Below are 24398 nucleotides of genomic sequence, written 5' to 3'. Positions count from 1 at the left end.
CATTTCTAATTCTTCCTCCATCCCACTGCTATCTCTTTTCTTCCTTCTGCTGCAGAAAAACTTTGCTTACTTTGGCGTATTTTCTTTAGGTGTGTGTGTTTCTAATTAATATTTCCAGGCCATGCTGCTCCAACATGAACTAGAATGAGATATCAGACTGCTTTCTGTGTACAGATAATGTGTATTTCCCATAAGCACCCCACATATAGCATAAACTGACCATATGTCACCTTCACCACGAAGGTGAGGCTCTGTGTATGCTAATATAGTTACAGGAAAAACACTCCATTCACCTAGTCAGCAATCCAGATAGATGCTTTTCTACTTGTCACTCAGCACCCTCAATTATTACAGAACAGTCTATTCAGAACTGTGAATCAGCATCACCATGTTCTAATTACATCTAGAAATCACTAAAATAGGAAGAAGTATTCAAATCTTATTTTTGTATGTGATTCAATCTCATTTTCTCAGTCAACATAAATATGTACAACTTTATCTTCACAGCAAATCCATAATTTTTTAAGCATCATAGTTAAATATATCATATTTTTGCAAGAGTATAAAAATATACATTAAATAATAAGTAAAAAATAATATCAGTTTTCATGTACCCATAACCTGGATTCAGAAAGAGAATATTTTCAGTCTTCAATGACCATAGAGGCTTTTCCTAACCCTACATTTCCAAACCTCGCTTCCAGAGATATCTACTGTCCTGGATTTTGTATTAAGCATTCCTTTACTTGTCTTTATGATTTTAACACATGGACATATATTCCTAGAAATACATTGCTTAGCATCTCATGAATTTGAACTTTATATAAATTGAGCCATATTATATATATTCTTCTGTGGCTTATTTCCTTCATTCGAAATTAAATTTTTGCAAATCATCTACCTTGGTGTATATTATTGTGTTTTGCGTGTTCGAGTCGTGTAGCTTCACTTTATAAAAGCACTGCAGGGCTTCCCAGGTAGCGCAGCGATAAAAGAACCCACCTGCAGTGCAGGAGATTCAGGAGACACGGGTTCAGTCCCTGGGCTGAGAAGACCCCCTGGGGTAGGAAATCGCAAGACGCTGCAGTATTATTGCCTGAAACATTCCATGAACAAAGGCACCTGGCAGGCTGCAGTGGGGTCACAATGGGTCGGACACAACTGAGTACACACACGCACAGTTTACTTATCGCTTTGACTGCAACAGACATTTGAGCTGTTTTTAGTTTTTTTGATGTGACAAAAAACTCTACCATGAACATTTATATAAACATAATTCCTTGTGCTCACAAGCAAGTGTTTGTCTAAAGTCTATATCTAGAAAGGGAATCACTGGGTCATACTAGAAACATACACATATTCAAACCTTACTAGTCAGTGCCCAAGAGTTTTGAAAATATTTTCAGAATAAACTTCTTATGAATAAGAAGTTGCTTATAAAGTAAACTGGCTTATGAAAAAGAATTTTCATGTTAGCTTTAATTTATAAATTCCAAATTATCAAGTGGTTTATCAAATTTTTACTTTGTTAAAGGCCATTTATGTTTTGCCTGTGAAATGTCTGTTCATGATTTTTGCTCATTTTTCTATTGGATTCTATGTTTTTTCTTTTCTCATTGATATTCTTCCTTTATTAGTTGCATGTGTTGCATATGTTTGGGTTTATGTGGGGTTTTTATTTTGGCATTTTTGCCTTGCTTATTTTTATGTGAAATCAATTATTTGGAATAAAAACAAACTTGATCTAGATACCTTTCTAAGTTCACACAGTAACTGCCTCTATTACTTTTGTGTAGTGTTTTAAAATGCAATAGCTAGCTTTTTGTGATTTCTGGACTCTCTTCCCACCCCTCATCTTGATCTGGACCTTTTCTATTGTCACTTTTTTTTTTTTTTTTTAGTTGGAGGCTAATTACGTCACAACATTTCAGTGGGTTTGTCATACATTGATATGAATCAGCCATAGAGTTACACGTATTCCCCATCCCGATCCCCCCTCCCACCTCCCTCTTCTATTGTCACTTTTATTGCCACATCCTGTTCAGTTTGCTTCTCCTCCTGGAAGTTTCCCCTCAGAGTGGCGCCCTGTCTGGGAAGGAAGCTGCAACTGGAGAGTTTAATGAACTCATGGGAACAAGAAAGCTCCGTTCCCTCCAGGTATGACCTTCAGCCCTACTCTCCCTGCCGGGTCACAGCCCTCCCAGCTCCAGTTGCTGCCTTCAGATAGGGCCTCTGTGTGTATTCCAGTCAGCGTCTCTTGGCTCTTTTGGGGTTATTCTGTTCTCAGTGTGATCGGATGTCCCGCTACTACCTCCTGTTTCGGTGCACATAGATGATGGTATCAGCGGTAAAGAATCTGCCTGCCAATGCAGGAGACACAGGAAATGTGGGTTCAGTCCCTGAGTCGGAAAGATCCCCTGGAGTAAGAAATGACAACCTGCTCCAGTGTTCTTGCCTGGAAGATTCCATGGACAGAGAAGCCTGGTGGGCTACAGTCATCGGGGCAGCAAAAAGTTGAATTCAACTGAGCACACATGCAAGCTAGTATCAATCTGATTCTTTGGCTCTTAACTGATTGCCCCTCATTACTCATACCTGGGGTTTGAGATGAAACCTTGTATCAGCTTTTTTAAGTAAACAATTATCTTTTTTTTTTATGGCTCTGCTATCTAGTTGTTCTGTTTTTTGTGGAGATTTGGAAAGATGCAAAACCCATGTCCCTACCAATCTTCCTAGAACTGTTTTTACATTCAATATTTCATATCAGAAACTTAACAATTAGATATTTTTTTATGACATGAAAACACAGGGCATCTAAAATTTGTGTTCATGTTCAACTTCCAAGGAACTCTAGTTTAGCATCTAGAACAAACATCATGAGCATAGATAATTTTAAGGATCGTCTCCCAAGAACTTCCAGATGTCCAAGCTGGGTTTAATAAAGGAAGAGGAAACAGATCAAATGGCCAACATCTGCTGGATCATACAGAAAGATAGGGAATTCCAGAAAAACACCTACCTCTGTTTCATAGACTCTGCCAAAGCCTTTGACTGTGTGGATCATAATAAACTGAGGAAAGCTCTTAAAGGTCTGGAAATACCAGACCTTCTTACCTGTCTCATGAGAAACCTGTATGCGGGTCAAGAAGCAACAGTTAGAAGCCTGTATGGACCAACTGATTGGCTCAAGATTGAGAAAGGAGCATGGCAGGGCTGCCTGCTGTCACCCTGTTTGTTTAACCTATACGCTGAGCACATCATGAGAAATGTTGGACTGGATGAGTTAGAGCTGGAATCAAGACAGGCAGGAGAAACATCAACAACCTCAGACATGCAGGCGATACTACTCTAACAGCAGAAAATGAAGAGGAAATAAAGAGCCTCTTGATGAGGGTGAAGGTGCAGAGTAAAAGAACAGACTTAAAATTAAATATTAAACAATCTAAGCTTATGGCATTGGGTCCCATTACTTCATGGCAAATAGAGAAAAGATGGAAGTAGTGACAGATTTCCTCTTCTTGGGCTCTAAAATCACTGTAGATGGTGATTGCAGGCATGAAATCAGAAGATGTTTGCTTCTAGGCAGGAAAACTATGACAAATCTAGACAGTGTGTTGAAAAGTAGAGATATTTCTCTGCCAACAAAGGTCTATACAATCAATGCTAGTCGTTCCAGTAGTCATGTACAGTTGTGAGAGCTGGACTGTAAAGAAAACTGAGCGCCAAAGAACTGGCAGAACTCTAAAGAATTGATGCCTTAGAACTGTGTGTTGGAGAAGACTCCTGAAATTCCCTTGGACAGCAAGGAGATCAAACGAGTCAATGTTAAGGGAGATCAACCCTGAATATTCACTGGAGGGACTGATGCTGAAGCTGAAACTCCAGTATTTTGGTTGTCTGATGTGAACAGCTGACTCACTGGAAAAGTCCCTGATGCTGGGAAAGATCAAGGGCAGAAGGAGAAGAGGGCATCAGAGGATGAGATGGTGGATGGCATCACCGATGAAATGGACATGAACTTGGGCAAACTTCAGGAGATGGTGAAGGACAGAGAGGCCTGGCCGGCTGCAGTCCATGGGATCACAAAGAGTTGGACATGATCGGGTGACTGAACAACATCAAAATGAGTTAACATATGTAAAATGCATAGAGCATTACCTAGCACATAATAAGTGCTATGTATATGCTAACTAGCATAACCAGCTATTTGTCTATTAGACTTTCCACATTCACTAAAAATAACTCTCATATCTTGACTATGAAGTGAATAGAAGCATGATGATTAGGAATAAGTAGTTTATCATGTACATCCTTTTAACCCAACTCAGGTAACCCTATCTTTTCCAATGTTATGCATGCTTCGGTCACTCACAAAGTTTACTACAGGAGAAATGAGGGAGGGTCAAAGGAGGAAGTGGCAACCCACCCCAGTGTTCTTGCCTGAGACACCTCGTGGACAGAGGAGCCTGGTGGGCTACAGTCCATGGGGTCACCAAGAGTCGGACACGATGGAGCACTTGTGCACGTGCGCAGGGGAGAAGCAGGATTAAAGTATCCACCTCCCTTTTAAAAATGTCATTCCCCAGAATTAAATTACTTTGTGTTTGGGCCATTTAAAGTAGAATTTTAGGTTATATTCTTGGCCCAACTATTTGTCACTGTGACACCTGGAGATAACTCCAGTTTCCACCCAGTTAAAATATGCAATTTTCCCTCCAATTTTCTAGGGTATTCCTTTTTTTTTTCTTCCTACATGGAGACTTTTCCAAAGATATTCATTATAAGTAAGAGGCCTTCCTCTGACTAATTCCTAATTACTGGCAGATTCACATCCCCAAGTGTTTAAAGTAATTTTGAGAAAAGAAAAAAGAGATAAGCCTTTGCATGCTTCAAGAAATTCTGAAATCTCAGAATGCCGATTACCTAATTTTCTCAGTTCTACCTGAAGTATGTGAAAAAATGAAACCCCATTTCCATTTACTTCATGACATATCTTGCAGTTACATTAAGAGAAAAATCCTTAAACATCTTCATTCACTGCTATGCCTTTTGAGCCTCTTTTTGTCCATTTAATCACTAAAACATACTTCTAAAAATTGGGAACAGAGAACTAACTTTGTGATTCAGTATTTTCTCATGAATTGTAGCACAGACATTTCTATGCCCTTTTTCTTAAAGAAAACATCAAATTTAAATTCCGCTGAGCATGTCTTCCTACGTCTTAATTTTAGGCTGACACATTGGACTGCTTCCTACCAATGCCAACAGGGGCACAGTACATTCAGAGATGAGCAGTGGGACACACCGCACATCCTGGGCGTCTTCCCCACAACCCCAGTCACTGCTGAACCGAGACCGGCGGCCCTGCCTCTGACCACAGCTAGTCACCCTCCACTCAGGGTCAGGACTCTGAGTCACTTGTCACATTCCCGTGTCTGCACTCCACCATGGGAAAGACACCGTGTATAAGGCCAAGCAGGTCAACATCATCAGAGGGAGCTTTCAAACAAGTTTTGTGTTATTTTTACTTTCTTTTTTCTTTATCTTCTACTTTAGTCACTGAATATGGGTGACTTGGTTGATCAACATGATACACGCAGACCATGAACACGTACTTATACAGACTCATTTGTGGGACTGTTCAAGACCTCATCTGAAAGACCAACAGTGAACAAAACCAGAGAACGGAAGTGAGAAACAGGCTTCCAGTGAGTCAGGGAACACGCAAGAAGGAAAAGGGGTATAACAGTACTTTTAAAAATTTCTCATTAGAGAGTTCTGCAAAGACTAGTTCAACTCGCATCAAACCAATTTCCTCTTCCTTCTGGGCACACAGCTGAACAGTGGTCCCTGGCTGCCCTGACGATTAGATGCGACCACTGGAGTTCTGCATGAGGGAAGGTGGGTAGAAGTCATACCCTCACTTCCAGGAATTTCAATTCCAGGAATATGAAATATTCCTACACCTCGGTTCTCTATCTCTTTGTCATCTGCCTATTGAAATCAACCCCCAGGATGACATTGGCTGTCTGGCTGGGTAATAGCCATGTTATCTATCATCCTAGTCTCTGAAAGATGGTGTTTTATATACACATTCCCTGACTGATGGTCAGAAACACCAGGAAGGGTTTGTTTTATGTGAAGGAGAAATTAACTTCTTTGTGTTAAGTTGCTGAGATTTTGAAATTTCTCTGCTACAGAAGTTAGTTACCTAATATAGCTCCTGAATATAGGTATGCTGGTAAAATATATTACTATATATATATACCAGCCCAGGTGGGATACATGAGTCAGGTGCTCGGGCCTGGTGCACTGGGAGGACCCTGAGGAGTCGGGTGCGGAGGGAGGTGGGAGGGGGGATCGGGATGGGGAATACGTGTAACTATATGGCTGATTCATGTCAATGTATGACAAAACCCACTGAAATGTTGTAAAGTGATTGGCCTCCAACTAATAAAATAATATTTTAAAAAAAAAAATATATATTACTATAAGCAGAACTCAGTTTAAAAAAAATAAAAGCCTTCAAAACCCACTTATCTAAGACTGTATATACACACACTTACATATATATGTACATATATTACTATTCATTTATTGAATAAATGAACACATAAAAATATAAAAAAACTAACATGTGAACAATACATGGGCTGGTACTGTGTCTGTATGGTCACCACTGAACACATAGTGTCTAGAATGTTGCTTTACACATAGGAAGAACTCAACACATTTTTCCAATACATACATACATAATCCCTCTCATGATCTCTCTTCTCTATTATTTTCCCAGGATTCTTTCTTCATACCTCTCACAATTTCAACCATCTCCTATATGAGGTTATACCCTAAGATTATTAGGTTATTAATCATCAGGTTAATAACTTTACTGATAAAAATCTAATTGTGATGACAGTGATAATTTACTGAACACTTAAATTGTGAAAGACTTTGTGCTTAAGGACAACTTGTGGGTTTTTCTTCATTCCTAACAATTTAATGAAGATTCTGCAATTTTGTCTTTATTACAGAGAGGAATTTGGATAAATTAAGCTCTCGAGGAGATCACAGACAGCACATGTTAGAAACAGACTTAATTTAGATGCTATGACTCCAGTGGCAACTCAACTACCTCCTACCCTAATTAACAATAACCTGTCTCAGTAATTCTAGCTCCTTAGAAGCTCAAAGAAGGTGGCCACCAGGAGTGCACGGCTGGGTATCAGGATATCAAAGCAGAGCTATGAGTCTGATCAAAAGCTCTTTTGTACTTTTTAAGGTCTTGTCCCCATTCACACAAGTTTTTCATGAATGAAGTCAGGAAAGGTTACTTGTATAAAGAATGACTTCTGAGACTAGTCCTCTCAGAAGCATAAGGACAAAGAATAGGTCAAAACCCAGATTCACATGAAAAATATAGATAAAGTTAATTGGAAAGTTTTTCCTTGTATTACAGAGCCTGGGTTTTGAAGTCAGATGTATCTGAGTTCCAGTGCCATTTTAGTCTTTCCTTAGCTTTAATACAGGCTTCCCTGGTAGCTCAGACGGTAAAGCATCTGCCCACAATGCGGGAGACCCAAGTTTGATCCTTGGGTCGGGAAGATCTCCTGGAGAAGGAAATGGCAACCCACTCCAGTACTCTTGCCTGGAAAATCCCATGGACTGAGAATCTTGGTAGGCTACAGTCCACGGGGTAGCAAAGAGTCGGACACGACTGAGCGACTTCACTTCACTAGCTTTAATACAGTTAAGGCGACTGTGATCAGTTTCCTTATCTGTAAAACAGGTTTAAAAATACACACCTCATAAGGGTTCTTAGTGGATGGTTGGTTAAATGACAATGTCCTTAATGAACTTAACAAGAGTGAAGTAGGTAATAAGTTTTCCAAGTGGCAACTACAGTCATTAATAGAAGTAGTTTTAATAGAATATCCTATTTCTGCCACTGGGGATCATCCTCAGGTTGAACTAAATATTCCAAATTGCCAAAATACTTTTTGAGAGCTTTATATCACAATGTTTTTTTTTTTTTTTTGGAATGTAATAGGAAACAGAAGGAAAATGGGCTAAGATGCCAACAAAAAAGGGAATAAACAGATGGAAACTTTCAAATCTAAAAGTTAGATCAGAGGTGTATAATTAAGAATGCTAGAAAATATGTGTTCCTCAGAGCAGTTACAGGCAGCTTTGAGAAGCCCCCCAAAAATCAAGCAGTTCAGCAAAACATGTCTCCTTCCCATGTCCTTCATTACAAAATCTGTTATTTAAGAAGCATGTGAAAATCACTCTGAAAAACACATGGCACATGTGTTTCTCTGAATTAACAATAGAAAAAGTTAATGAATTATAATGAAAAGATTTTAGAGAAATTTTGGATATTTTACTATTCATGAGTGATCAGAGAAGGCTGAAATACCCCCAAATAACCTTAGATTTCTCACATTTCCTAACAATTTATTAACTAACCATATATACTCCCTTCCTGGAGGCTTACCAGGTTGATCAGTAGTAGAGAATCTGCCTGCCAATGCAGGAGACACAGGAGACACAGTTTCAGTCCCTGGATTAGAAAGATCCCCTGGAGAAGGAAATGGCAACCCACTCCAGTATTCTTGCCTGGGAAATCTCGTGGACAGAGGAGCCTGGTGGGCTGCAATCTGTGGAGTCGCAAGAGTCAGACAGGACTTCGTGACTATACAACAACAAATCCCTTCCTATAGCTAATGCAACTCGGTAGACCACTCTCTTTACATAATTCTGTTGGAGCCGAGGGCCCACGGCCACTTACCCACTGTTGATGTCATCGGTCCTGAGACTTTTCCCGAGGATATCACCGTCGCTCATGTATCCACCAACGTCGACTTCAGCAGACATGTCCAGGTCACTGCTTGCTTTCTCACTCATGTCAATCTGTGACATGTTTCCCAGTCGAGAGACAGCCGCTCGACGGAGAGGCGTAGTGTACATGAACCGTGAGGGGTCTGTGTGGATGAATCTCCCAGTACCGCTGCGAGGGTAGCCGGCACCCAGCGACGGAGCATCTCCAGCCTGAAGCCGAGGGCACGCCTGGCCCAGCCTCCAGGCCATGGGGGTGGGCCGGCCTGTCAGGTTGGGTATGGTCCTGCCGTTCACTTCCGTTGTTACGGTGCTGTCAAATGTTGTCTCCAGGGTGCTGTCAAATAAAACAGAGCAGTCACTGGACACTGGCCCACCCGGGGCCACCGACCCAGAGTGCATGAACAGGGGAAGGCTTATAGCTGAGAGGCATTTCCTGGAGTGATGTCCATTTTCATGGAAGTCAAACTATACATTCATTTTGAGATTTCTCAACACCTCTGTAGGTATCAAAATGTAGGAAGGGGCATTCACATAGCTTTTTCTTTTTGCTTTCCAACAAAGGCCATCATTACACTTTAGGTAAAACAATGTTTCATATTCTCAACTAACCCTTAATTTAACTCATTGCAGCCTTCCTGGAACTTTTCTGGAAGTAAACCACAGTTAGTTTGAAACTCTCTCTAACATCCCTCCTCAGATGCATTTTAACTACATCTGTCATTGTTATTTAAGGCAGGCATGAAAATCCATTTAGCAGTGATGGTGGTAGTTCAGTAGCTAATTCAGACTGAATGGGAAATTATATGAAGAGATGGACAGGAGTAAAAAACATCACTGAATAGGTGCTGAGAAGTCACCAGTTGATTGTCACATAAAATTTAAGCGAGAAAATAGTAAAGGGAAACTAAAATCCCTTCTTTATCATTATAAGAAGTTAAGCACTTGCTGTCATTTTTTCTTTATTGGCCCCCAAACAGGCAGAACTGAAGAAGACCTGTGGCTTATCTGGGTCCCACGCAGACTGGACATCGTCTCTTCTAAGTTCTGCCTCAAGTCTGCTATGTTTTTAACTGTTCTCATTCTTCTTGTTTCAGGGTCTTCACCTAGAAAAGTAACACAATCATTTGTTATTCATGTCATTTATTGTGTATATGTATATATGAGTTCCTTTTATCAAAACTGAAAAAATAGGTAGATAATTCTAAATAACTATTATCATCTGAAATTATAATTCTTTGTTCTACAAATAAAGTGTGAATAGAAACAAATATAAGGTTAAAAGTAATAATTTGAAGCGGTGATAATATAATAATATTTCTTAGGTCCATGAGCTTAACTGTTGCAAAATGAGAGTTACTAGCTCCATGTTTCTGAGCTTAATTTAAAAATCTGCAACTATTTGGATCCTAATTATTTCCATAATCGCCAGTTTCAAAGTGTGCTCAGAGAAGCTGAGATAACCTTATGTAGCAAGTATACATTTGGACTTAGGGGAATAAGATGGAGGCCTTTTCTCATAGAAGCAATATCTTTTCAAGGCTTTCAGCAGACTAATGAACAAAGATTCAGAACTGGATTTGTAATTATTTCTCCACTTTCTACAGGGAACCAAATCATGCACATGTGACACCAAGAGTTCGAACAAAGTCCTAGGCATCTAATCCAGGAACAAGTCTACGCATAAAATGAACAGCTCTGCCAGGGTGACAAATGCTGGCCTTATACAACCTCAGCATATCATTTAGGGGCAGAGGTGGCAATAAGCCAGTTTGTTTATGGCCATGCAATAAAGTCCAGGCCAGTGACCATTTCAAGCTGGTGAATCTGGAAATAAGAAGAACATGGAAAGGGAGGAGAGAAATCATAGTCTCCATTTTGTTCAATTTAGCTCAGGAGTATATCCAACGATTAGGAATTTTAAATAAAAAGAAAGAAGGAATTTTAAAAAAGGTGAGAGGAAGGGGAATGAATGAATTAAGGAGACAGAGGTATGGGAAGGAGAGGGGGAAAGAAGAAGACAAAGGAGGGGATGGTAGGGAAGGAGATGCAACAGGGAAGGAAGGAAAAGAAAAAAACAAGAAGGAAAAGTGAAGGTAGAAAACAGCATGTATTAAATTCCAGAATAAAGACTGTGACATAAACAAGTCAAAGTCCGCATCTAAAATCTGTCTTAAGAGTACAGGTAGATAGTCAACCTGTTCACTTTTCTTCCACAATATTCATGCCAGATTTTTAAAAAATACAGAAAAAGTGCGTCCATTTAACATCTATATAGCGTTTAACCTCTATAATAGAAACTTACAGTTGGTGGGGACTTCAGAGATTCTCTGGCCTTACCTACCAGCCAATGAAGGAACAAATCTTTGTCTCATTAGCCAGGTGACCATGGATATCTATCTGAAACCTCTAAGATTAGAAAGACTTTCTCTTCTCCAGTAGGAATGGATTCTTTCCAATATTAGACTAATTAGATCTAATTATAAAAACAACTCTGAGGATGAGTAATAATTTGTCTACATTTAACTTCCACCCAGGGATCCCAATAACTCTGAAACCAATGGAACAACTTTACATTACTTTACCATGGTGGCCCCTCAAAAAGACAACTGCTAATTCCCTGTTCAGCCAAATATTACTACCTTGTTCATTTTTCTTCATCCTGGATGGTTGTCAAAGCAACCACTACTCTTCTGCCAGTCTGCAAATCTATTCCTTTTAATTTACAAATTATTTGAGTTGTTGAAATATGATTAATAGCTGTATTATTATTTTAAACTTAGAAAATACTGAAAAACCTCCCTAATTAACTATACAGAAGATGCACGCATGTGTATACACACACACACAGGAATATTACTCAGTCATAAAAAGAATGAAATAATGCCATTTGCAGCAACATGAATGAACTTAGAAATTATCATACTATGTGAAGTAAATCATACAGAGAAAGACAAATATCATATGATACCACTTATATGTGGAATATAAAAGAAGTGATACAAATAACTGATTTACAAAACAGGAGCTGACATAGAAAGCAAACTTATGGTTAGCAAATGGGAAAGGTTGGAGGGGATAAATTAGGAATTTAGGAATTTGGGAGTAATATATACACACTACTATATATAAAGTAAACAAGGATCTACTGTATAGCACAGGGAACTTCACTCAATATTTAGTAATAACCTATACGGGAAAAGAATCTGAAAAAAACTATGTAAGTATGCATGTAAGTATGCATGAATCACTTTGTTGTACACCTGAAAACAATACATTGTAAATCAACTCTACTTCAATAAAAAAAGAAATTAAAAAGTCACCCATTGTATCCTCCTGCACATGGCATAAACTTTTCCAATCCTAATCCATGTGATCTCTAACCTAGTAGATTAATATATGTTTAAATATCAGAACTGTATTTAACGTAGCCCTTAACACTCTAATTATACCTTCTCCAGAAATTCTTCCTATCCTCCTCTGCATAAATACAACACAGCATATTTGAGAACTGGTTATAAATAAATCTATCTCTTATTTCCAAATAATCTGGCAGAATCCTGAGGGAAAAGGAAGGCTTTGTAAGAAAAATCTTAAAGGGTGACTACAGCCGTGAAATTAAAAGATGTTTGCTCCTTGGAAAAAAAAAGTTATGACAAACCTAGACAGTGTATTAAAAAGCAGAGACATTAATTTGCCAAAAAAAAGGTCCATCTAGTCAAAGCTATGGTTTTTCTAGTAGTCATGTGTGGATGTGAGAGTTGGACCATAAAGAAAGCTGAACACTGAAGAATTGATGCTTTGGAACTGTGCTTTAGAAGAGTATTGGAGAAGACTCTTGAGAGTCCCTTGGACTGCAAGGAGATTGACTTTAGTCAATCCTAAAGGAAGTAATCCTGAATATTCATTGAAAGGACCATTGCTAAAGTTCCAATATTTTGGCCATCTGATGCAAAGAGACAACTCATTAGAAGAGACCCTGATGCCGGGAAAGACTGAAGGCAAAAGGAGGAGGGGACGACAGAGGGTGAGATGGTTAAACAGTATCGCTGACTCAATGGACACGAGTTTGAGTAAACTCTGGGAGATGGTGAAGGACAGGGAGGCCTGGCGTGCTGCAGTCCATGGGGTCACAAAGCATCAGACACGCCTGGGCAACTGAATAACAACAGGAAAAAAATACCATTACAGTCAAAGGAACAGCAGAGGTAAAGACAGGGATTTACTAAAAGTGGCAGAAAAAAAGTAATAGTGAAGGATGAGACCAAACTGGAGACACACCAACGTTAATACTGACGTGGTGGTATATCTAACACGTCACACAGTAGAGAAGTCGATGATTCTAAGTGATGGTAAGAGATGAAGAGTCTTAAAGAGGAAAGTATTGAAATGACTTTTACTGGAGGGAGTAAAGAAACACAACATTGTCCTTGTACAAGTTTCCCCAAATACACCTTTGCATGTGCCCCGTCACCGAGCCCTTTCCCTCAGGGAGAACTTTCACACTGCAATCAAATTAATTTCTTAATATTAAAAACCTGCCAATTTCTTAATATTAAAAACACTGATATTGGAATTACTTTCAACATATTTTACATAAACTTTAAGAACACTGTATTTTCAGACATTCCATTTTCACTCAGCATTTTTTAAAGCATCTTTATCACATTTCAAGTTTCCTTCATCCAATCCAACAGCCATCTTAAGTGCTTGGACTCTTCCCATTGAATCCATTGCTTGTTTACACAGCTTCCCTCATGTTTCAGAACCATCACCTCTCTCCCTCCTCTGGTTTTTCTCCTCATGACATCCACTCATGACACTGCACCACTCATAACCACCAGACAAATGGGCATTTTCCCCCTAGCACTTACTGAACAGAACATAATCGCTGCCTCATTCATGTCAGGAAAGATAATAACTAAATCAAAATTTATTGCAGTAAATGTTCTCAATGACCCACAAAAGGCAAGATAAAGTTAAATGTACTTGCAAAACCCCTAAGGATGGCACAAGTTTGAAAGAGCTTGTAAATTTGTATCCAAGTGATGTCTAGTGAAATGGTGGTGGGGAGAGAATGTTATCCTAAAAGGTCAAATATAAAGGCACAAATAATATTAAATATTTAGTAACAAAAATAAGAAGAAAATGTATTTAGTGAGAAATGTATTTAGTCACAAGAACGTATTCCCTTTCACTTTTATAACCTTAAATCTAGCTATTATTTCTGAAGGAAGCCTCCTAAGTGTCAGACAAAATAGTAAAGGCTTATACACACATTTTCCCGAAGGCCATATTCTGAAATTCACTTTGAGTCTTCAACATTAGTGTGAACTATTTTCTCTTTGCTGGGAGCATCTCTTCTCTGAGCAGGACACAGAATAACAGGCTCAGTCTGGTGCTTCTGCATTTTTACTTAATGGCAGACAGACCATTTAAACTGTGTGGTCCTGCTCTTATTTTTCAGGCTTTAATTACATGCATTGTAATTAACACTACCAGTCCTGTTATCTTTTAGGAGGAAAACAAATTATATACGAATGAACTTCATTCACAGAGAATTATATCTTCTACAGTAGCCATATTACAAATGTTATTTTTTAGAGTTTAGCTGTCTGATTTATTTGGAGAAATCACCCTAGTTTTATGGATTACCCCCAACACAGGGAATTGGATACAAAATTTTTCAACTCATCAGGGTAAACCAGACACTTTGGGGAGCAAAAATAACATAATATAGCTAGCAGTTTTACTAGTTACCTTTTAAATATTCTCCCATGTAGTTATAACACAAACCCTAGTCTGTCTGATTTATTAGAAGATATAAAAATAAAGAGTTGAACTCAGGGAACTCTGACTAAAAACTAACTTGGAAGAGGCCATTTTGAGTCAGAAGCAGAACCCAGTTAAGCACGTGGCAGAAATCCTGAAATTCCTGTGTGCTATGGGCTTCGATATATTTACCAACTGAAAATGCATCATTATTTAGGGAATTGCTTTGCAATGCTTCATTATCCTGATATGATTATTCATATCAGAGCTATTTGAATAAACTCTTCCTCTTACTTTCTCATCTGCATTTTTGAATACTGGCATCTGTTGGGGGAGAAAAAAGGCTTATGGAGAACAGTCCCATAAATACAATTAGCAGATACTCTGTTTAAAAACCATGGACTACACAGACACCCATGGAGAGCTGACCCTCTGACAGTAATGCTCCAAGTTATTTATGCACAAAAAGGCATGTGTCATATACACACCCACCCACAGCCTGCTATAATTTAACAGAACAACCAACACATGCTGTCAGAAGACTTCACTCTGGTCATATCTTTGAAAATACTTACATAAGAGGTACTCGGAACAAGATAAATGCTACCACTTTCAAGGCAAAAGACAAATGTGATTTGATTCTACCATTTCAGAGGATCAGAGAAGAAAAAGGAGTCTTAAGGATTAAGACTCCTTCTCTTGCCTTTGTACTGGAGGCAGTTTTTTTGTTTTTTGTTTTTTTTTAAATGAGAAGCAGTTCATCACAGAAATCACACAATGGTGAAGAAGTAAATCTTCAGTGTCTGGTCACCTGGTATATTCAGGTTCAGAAATCACCATTCCTTCACCTGCAGAAACATTCTTCTTTGAAAGCTAAGCTGACATGCAGAATGGAGCAGTATCTGCCTCTCTGTCTCCCTAAGCTCTCTTCCTCTAAAGCTGGTTCACCGAGATTCCAGAAAATCTCACAGGAAGATCTACAAAGACAATAAAAGCAAACCTATATTTGGCATCAGTGAATGAATCAGAAACAAAGAGATCACTGGTCTGGTTTAGTTCTTATGAATATAACGGGTCCTATATGAAGGCCTTTGTGGAAATAAACAGTGATATAAAAGAGGATGTGGTCAATGGTTAAATGCTTATGAGTTATTGAAGAAGGCACCCTGTGATATAAATATGGTTCAGTACAGCACTGGATTTAAACTATTTCAGTTCACTTTCACATAGTTTACCTATTCAGGCAAGTGGCAAACTAAAGAGTTACTTTAGACTTATTCATACCTAGTTAATTAAAGATTATGTCAGAAGTTACTCCTAACAATCATGTCATCAAAAAGGCCTAGTTTCTAAGCATCAGAATAGTTCACACTCATCTACATAGAGATTTAAATAGTTACAATGCACACACTCAGAAATATTTTTTGTCCAACACTTTTTAAAGAGTGACTCAAGCTGTCAGAAGAGAACTCTGCATTTCTGGAAGTGTAACTAGAATGCATGGTGCTGTCACTGAGGCACAAACAAGGCCATCTATTCAGACACCAGGGAGGCAGCAGGAGAAAGTTGACTACACAAAAAACTGACCCACGAGCCCCATCATTCTTCATGCCAAATCTGCGATGAGGTCACCTTGAGAGAAGCTGAACAAATAGGCCCTACTGATGATTAAGTGAAAAGCACATTTGGAGTTTTAAATCGTGAACACTTAATTCTGGCTATCTAGACTCTGAACCAATAATGCCCAGGACAGGTGCTTGCTATTCCCTTTCTCCATGTAGACTTTAAAACTACTTCTCATAGTTCAGTTTGCCAAAGACAATCATTTCAAGACAGAAGGAATTTAAAATTCTTTTGAGTCATGACTTTTTTTTTTTTTTTAAAGTCAGTAGGAAGAACAGAAGCTCTATGGCTCATGCAAAAGGGCAGCTCCTTAAAACTCCGTCCTCCTTCCAGGAGCAGACCCGACTTACCCAACAAGTCAGTGTAAAGGGCCTCTTCTAGATCACCCAGCATCGTCAGGATGACGTCTTCATCCAGATGCGCTGTGCCTTCCCGCAGGCAGCTTTCTCCCTCCTCCTCAGCCCAGCTCCGGCTGAGGCTGCCGGGCCTGGAGGACACATTTTCGTCTTCAGACCGGCTGTCTTCATCACTGTCACCTTCCAAGCCTCTTCTGAAAGTCCACTCCTCTAAGTTCTCACTGCCTGAGCGGCTGGCGGGCAGGAGGCTCCAGGCCCCAGGGAGGCTCGTGTGATACAGGGACTGCGCGGAGCGGGATGAGCACCTGGAGAGGGAGCGCCTCTCTGCGTAGCTCCATTCCCTCTGGCTGGCCTTGGCGGCATTTCCAAACCAGTTGGAAATGCGCACAGCAGGGCGCCTCTCCCCCTCACTGGTGAGGGACAGGCTGGTCAGAGATTTCTGCTTCTGGAGACAAGCTCTCTTTGGCCTTCCTTCTTTGCTCTGAAACACAGAGAGTCCAGCCGGCCGCTGCATGGCTCTCTTTATTGGCTTCTTTTTCAATTAGACTTCATATTGTCTTTCGCTTATAATGAACACATGCACTTCAAGAAAAGTCCAGGCCAGGCTCAGACATTCATGTTAGATTCTAGAGCTGTAGCACAGTCAATGAGTTGCCTACGATTCAGCTTGCCACGTCATCACCCTCATCAGCAGTACTCACAAACATTTTGCTTGGACATATCGGAAGCAGAAGAGAGTTCACCAGACATTTCTTCAGCTGCAAAGTAGCCCAGGAAGCCAACTACGTTTTCCAGTCTTCATCCAATCACATGTCTCAGCAGGGAGATGGGTCCACATTTCCCTCTATCGCTTCTGTGTTCCCAAACGCGAGGAAGTAAAGCACAAGCACCCCAGATGTCTCTGACTGTGTTTTTTTCCCTCCTGTCTCTCACCAGCCCTTCACTGATCTGGGTCTGCAGCCCTTAACTCCGGAGGAACTGACACGGTGTGGCATGCAGAGCCTCCTCCTCAGAGCCCCGTAAGAGCAGATTAAGCGCTGAAGCCAGCACTGCACGAGCCTCTCGTCTTTTAGTATTCCACCTGCGTTCGGAGATCTACGGCTCTCCCCTGCTGCTGCAGTGGATGCTGCTGGCTGCCATGGCAGCAAACATCCTGCTAAATTAAAACAGAGGCACGGAAGCGGCTGTCCAGCCTAGCATGCCACAGGTTTCAAAGCCAAGCCTGAATGAGATGCTACACGATTAACCCTCTTCACGTTTAAATCACTCTAGGCTACCCCGCCTCAGATACAGAGGCATGCGCGCCCGCGCGCACACACACACACACACACACACACACACTTACTCACTCACTCTCACACATAACACACACTCCACGACACTGAGAATGACAGACTAATTCTCCATAGCTGCAGGCAGCCGAAGCAGGCAGACCTGCCTCCCGAATGTTGGGATTTGTGCTATAAAAGCACAAATCAAATTCAAGAGTGTAAAGGACCTAAAAAATAGAGCATGACACTCTCCACCGGCAGGCAGATAATGGCTTACAGGGAAAGACTTCACCTTCTCTTTTAAAGAGCAAATTCAAGGGCTTTTTATTTTGAGGATGTTTAATTTTATACAATCCTACTGTACAATAAAAATAAAGATTTCTTCCTAAAGGATAGCAAAAAAATTTAAAAAATAAAACCTTTAAAAGTTTTTCTATTTTTTTAATTTTGAGAAGGGATATTTTTACTCAAAGCATATAATTGAGAGTTAATGGCTAAGTGTGTGGAAGACAGTGATGTGCCAAAAACACAAGATGTATATTATGTTTTCTGACATGGAGCATTTTTCCTAGTCTATTCTATAAACCTATCACTGTGTAATCAGCTCTTTATTTTTAATCTTTTGATAAAAAGCAAAAAACCTAAAGGGTAAATTTCTTGTATTTATCTTGCACTGGTTACAATTACCATCCTGAAATTCTGATTTTAGGAAGACTTTGAAAATACTTATTAAGTGTAGTAGAGACCATGTTCTACTGAGAGCTAATGAGAAGAGTATCAAGGAAAAGCTTAGGAGAGTGTTTCTGTCCGTAAACATTCCGCTCTAAAAGGGGAAAGCATGGAGAAACAGATTAAAATATTTATGTCATTCAAAGTGATATAATTCCCTAGCACATAATTTTCTGAGCTAATGTGATCAAATTAATTCTGATTTTTCACCTCATATTACTAACTTCAACTAGGGGTTGTTGTTGCTATTTGCTTAGTCATGTCAGATTCTTTTGCGGCCATGTGGACTGTAGCCTGCCAGGCTCCTCTGTCCATTGGATTCACCAGGTAAGAATACTGGAGTGGATTGTCATTTCCTTCCCCAGGGGATCTTCCTGACCCAGGGATTGAACCCATGTCTCCCGCATTAGCAGGTGAATTCTTAACCACTGAGCCACCAGGGAAGGCCGAGGCTGGGGGTAGGGGACGCCCAATCCTCTAACTATATAAATTATCATTACAATGTATACTGCCTACACCTTTACATATGGTAACAATGCCCTCTGCAAAACTGTTTCTTATGCTCAAGCTTAAGAGGGGCCACCAGTACACAGACACATAAAAGAGAGTCAAATGGAAAGAACGGGAATTATTTGCGATAAAAAATGTTGCGATTCAAGGAACCTGTGAATTCTAAGTACAGATTCTCAATTCTCCACTTGTCAAAAATAAATTATGTTTATATAAAATGTGCTTAAGTCTCCCCTGGTGGCTCAGTGATTAAGAATCCACCTGCCAATGCTGGAGCCTCAGGTTTAGTCTCTGATGCTGGAAGATCCCACCTGCTGCAGGCAGATCAACCAAGCACCACAGCTCGAACCTGTGCCCTGGGGCCTGGGAGTGGCCGCTACTGAAGCCTGCCTGCCCTAGAGTCTGTGCTCTGCAACAAGAGGAGCCCCCCAATTAGAAGCTTGCAGACTGAAACTAAAGCACAGTCCTGCTGGCGGCGGCCAGGGAAAAGCCTGCGCTGCAACAAAGACCCAGCACGGCCAGAAATAAATAATAAATAAATATATCGTGCTTACATAAAATGAAGGTACAGAGGCTAAATCACAGAAGCTAAAAACTGTCCTACATCATTTCATAAAGTGTTGTTTTTAAAGATTAGAATGCTATTCCACTTTGGAGTTTTGCTTTGCTTTGTCTTTCTTCATTTGGAGTTATTGTGATCCAGTGAATCACTAGATTACAAGACCAGACTAAATTTGTTAAGGTTAGAAAACACTAATTTGTATGATAGGTATTATGCTGAAGTACACATGTAGCATCTTCTAAAGTCTCACAGATTCAGCAAAAATGGAATTCTTATGCTTTAAGCATCAAGAGTTGAGCATATGTAAGTAAAAGCAATAATGATGCCCTCTCTTTATACAAGGAAACTTGGGTAACAGTCAGCTTAGGCCAGCTGTTCTCAAACCTAAATGTTCAGAACCTGTCTGAGGGTTTGTTACAACTTAGCTGGCGGTGCCCCATCCCCAGCCCTATTCATTCAGACAGTCTGAAAGGAGCTTGAGACTCTGCATTTCTAACATATTCCCAGGTGATGTAGTTGATACTGCTGGCTCTGAAACCCCACTTTAAGAACATATAGGCTGAGACTAGTGGTTTTCAACTGGGTCCTCCTGAGGGGATATTTAGCAGTATCAGGAGACAGTTTTATTTGTCACAAATAGGGGAGTGGTGTTTCTGACACCTGGAAGGTAGAGGCCAATGATGCTGCTACACATGCTACAATGACAGGGAACCTCCTCCCACCCAACAAAGAATTATGCAGGCTACGTATCAGTGGTTCCAAGGTTGAAAAATTCTGGCTTAGATTAAGTTATACTGTATTTATAAATGATTTAGAAATGTCAGTGGCTTACATTAACAAAGATGCACTTTTGCTCACATTAATGTCCACTCTATGTTGGCTGCAGTTCTGATCCAGGTACCCTTCATACTAAGAACCATACTAAAAGAGCAACTTCCTGTAGTCTGGGATGTGTTGATGTGAAAGAGGGAAAAAGAGATGAGAAATACCAGTTCGTGCTCAAGAATGGCTGTCATTTTTCCATTCATGATTATTGGTCAAACGAATCCACATGGCCCATTCTGATGCAGTGGGGCAAAACACATAATCTTCCTGTAGGAGTGAATTTAGGAAGAGGTGGCTAAGCTCACTGGATTCAGTAATGAGGGGGTGGTTATTCTGAAGACATAATCCTAATAGAGAAAAGGATCAAAAGGGCATTTGTGTTTGTTTCTTTGTTTAAAGACATTGTCAACTTGTAGTTATAGTAGTTCTTCCTCTGGGAAATATATCCTTAAGTCCTTAAGTTCACCCTGAACAACAGCTGGGAACCTAATTATTGCTTCTCTAGAAGCAGTTATCTCTACTTACTTTGGGAGTACATTTAAACATGGGTGTATTCATACGTATCTATATTAAACTGTTTAAATGTATGTTACACAAGGTGGAAGAGCAAGCCTCAGAGCATAAGAGACAAATACGCCCAATCAATGCTGAAAATGTGAATCACTCTAATTTAGCCCACACCTCACATAAAACATAGCTACTACAATGTTCTGAGAAGGAATGTTTTTGAGCTCTTTAGTAAGCATAATTATAAAGTAACCATTTAAGTAGAAAATCTAAACTGATTTAAAATGACCTGAGCTTGATCATCTTAGTCTTTATAAATGTCCAAGTAAGAGGCAAGATAAATGATCATTTACAAAGGTCTTAAATATGAAGTATGTCCCATTATTCAATACAAAGTCTGTAAAGTCAGAAAAAGACACATGTAACCATTAGTTTATCTCTTTGTTTAATCTAAATTCTTACTTCCTGAAATTATCCAAATATTTAATTACGTCTGTACAAATGACATATTGGCTTTGCTGATTCTGTTTCAGCTTGGCATCTACCATCATTTTTCAGTTGGATATAAATTCTAGATAAAGGTTAAAAAGTGGACTAAATAAATGTGACACACATTGGTGGATAGTCTTATGCAAAACAAGGGACATGTGTGGATGTATGTACTAAAAACTATCTAAAAACTTTCTAAATGATTCCAGTGAAATGAAAAGTAGAGCTCACTTTACATCTGGCAGAATCTCTTGGCACTTGTTTCTGAGGCCAAATTCTTTTTGTCAATGAAACAGAGAATAAAACCCAAGCCAAGCAGTAAAATCTAAACCGTTAATTCAGCTGAGCTTGTAATGTTGAAGGCAGGGCATGACTCCTAAAGGATAGGCTGGAAGCAAGAAGGTCATTTACTCTGTGTCACAAATTACATGAAACACATCACCTGACTGCAATACTTAATAGAAACATCATCATCAGATTGGGTGAGTATTACTAGTTTGCTCCCCAAGAACATGGGAAACAATAGGAAACTTGAGAGAAACACATACAGACTTTGGAGGGATAGCAGGTTTCCAAACTGTGAAAGTCTTGGAATTCCTTTAGAAAATGCTATTTTTATTGAGTGTCATTCATTTCTGATATTTATATTTACACCTCAATTTAACTACATTTTAACTTCTGGGACCATTTAATCACGAAGACACTGTTCTTATAAATTCACATGAGTTATATGACAAGCTGAGCTTCCTAGGTAACTTACTGAATCCCTCTAACAATTCTGCTTTTCAAAATGAACCATTCAGGTTTGCTCCTTAACAGGATCAGAGAACTTTACAGGTCATGCATCTCATAAGTCATGCAATAGAGGTGCTCTTAATGTTTGTTTAAGCACAAAAGGGGATTATTTTGAGTAACACAACATAAAAGGGCAGGGAAGAAGGGAGAGAGAGTTTCTGATATGGCTTGTTCAAGAGATCAGACCTTGATCTCTCCTACTTTAGGTTCTGTTTTCTCTACATTTGTTTCACGGGAGGGTGAAGGTAACTGCCAGCACCTTCAAGCTTTCTTCCAATTAACTTCGGATCTAGTGGAAAAACACGTCTCTTTCCTAACAGTCAAGTAAAGTTCTGAGACTGATTCTCACTGGTTCCAATTCAACTCAATTGGGTCACATGTCCAACCCTGAAAGACTCACATGTCAACAGAACGGGTTGTTCTGAATGGATCTGTTGGGTAAATTTCATCTGAACCGCATGAACAAAGGTTGATGAGGCTATGGTTGGTTCCCAAAAAGAAAATCAAGGCACTGTTTTTAGAAGATGTGGCAATGCGGTCAGGTAAGACTGTACCGGGACATCAAGGTATATCCACTGTGAAGCCAGTGATATTTAAGATACAGAGCATCTAACTTGATTGAGCCCCTTTCTAAACAACGCAATTTTGAATTTTTAAAATTACTTTCAGGCTTTTTCAAATTGTATAGCCTCTAAAAATTCACAAAATCTGATCTTATTCAGCCAAGACTAACTGCATCAGAGGAGTTCTATATTATTTACATGCATGAGGTCCCCACAGTAACATTTAGCAGTGAGGGTTCAACAATAACACTAGCATTGAAACTGGGTTAAGAAAGTCCAAAATGTGCTTAATTTTGCAACAAGAAATAGATGAAATAGTAAGGTAAGTAATTTTGTTTTCAAATTTTTTTCACTGAAGTTATTTTTTCCTGGAATATTATTTGCTGATTTCTTTATCCATTATAATTCTACTATACATATGTGTGATCTTCTTTTAAGCCCTAAATAAATCTTTACAGCAAAGTTAGTTGTTCCCATAAATCTAGTAATTCAATTATTCATGGTGGTAAAGTTTCTCTCTTATTCCTCTATAGGAGAAGTCTTGTCTTAGTCATGTGTGTTTTCCCAGTCCTTGGCATGCTTGGCATTTATAAAGTACTGGTGATGAATACTGAAAAGATGAATGGAATAAAAACCATCTCTCACAATAATTCTGTGAGTTTATTAAGCATCATTATAGTCACCTCATAAAAAAGGGAACCAAGGAACAATTCAAACAGCTAAATAATAGCAATACAAAAGCCAGAGTTAATTTTTTCTACTTTCTAGAACATTTACCTTCTCATATCTCACACTGTCTTTGAAGAAATATTATATGGGCCAGTCTAAGGCATGGTTTAGCAATAAAATCAAGTGTTTGTGTAGTTTGTGGTTTCTGTAGCAATAAGAGAAATCAGAGAGAGAAAGAAAGTGGTGGAAGCGATCGATAAAAGTTGTTGTTTTTTATTATGATTGGAGAGAAAGCAGCATCCTGTGAGCTATAGAGTGATTTGGTATAGAGGGAGATATTAAAGAGGTACAGAAGAAACTAATTCAAGTAAAAGTGGAGTAAATAGGTATACAGGCTGACCATTGGAAAAGACCCTGATGCTGGGAAAGACTGAAGGCAGAAGAAGACAACGACAGAGGATGAGATAGTTGGATGGCATTACCGACTCAAAGGACATGAGTTTGAGCAAACTCCGGGAGATAGTGCAGGACAGGGAAGGCTGGCATGCTACAGTCCATGGGGTCACAAAGAGTCGGACATGACTTAGCAACTGAACAACAACAAATAAGTATAAATGCTGGGCATGGGGAGTTATGGTGGCAGAGGTTTGTGAAAGTTTTTTCTCCGCTTAAGTGGTATTGGAGATTTGAGAAGCAGAGGAAAGGTATAAAATTGTCATCCAAAACCTTGAGATGGTTCTTAGATGACAAACAAGAGTAAATGCACCAGAGAAATATAAAATGATTGCCAGGCAGCATTAATTACTCAGTTGAGGTTGGTGGTCATGAATGTAAAGCGAATCACATCAACATGTCACGTGTTTTTCTCCAGGTTCACTCATTGCTGGTACAG

General features: G+C 39.4%; 1 protein-coding gene across 5 annotated transcripts in view; it reads right to left on the bottom strand.

Annotated features, from left to right (window-relative positions):
• The window catches only part of NAV3 (neuron navigator 3), an 888057-nt gene that overhangs the window by 156991 nt on the left and 706668 nt on the right, over positions 1–24398 (bottom strand). For all 5 annotated transcript variants that reach the window (XM_065934132.1, XM_065934129.1, XM_065934130.1 and 2 more), the window contains 2 exons: positions 9833–9941; positions 8789–9172 (listed from right to left, as the gene is read on the bottom strand). In XM_065934132.1, the coding sequence (XP_065790204.1) occupies positions 8789–9172; positions 9833–9941 (493 nt within the window). The remainder of the gene's footprint in view (positions 1–8788; positions 9173–9832; positions 9942–24398) is intronic.

Source organism: Muntiacus reevesi, chromosome 4, assembly GCF_963930625.1.
Source record: "Muntiacus reevesi chromosome 4, mMunRee1.1, whole genome shotgun sequence".
NCBI classification, from domain to species: Eukaryota; Metazoa; Chordata; class Mammalia; order Artiodactyla; family Cervidae; genus Muntiacus; species Muntiacus reevesi.
The sequence above is the reverse complement of the archived record's forward strand: the minus strand, read 5'-3'. Positions and strand labels throughout refer to the sequence as shown.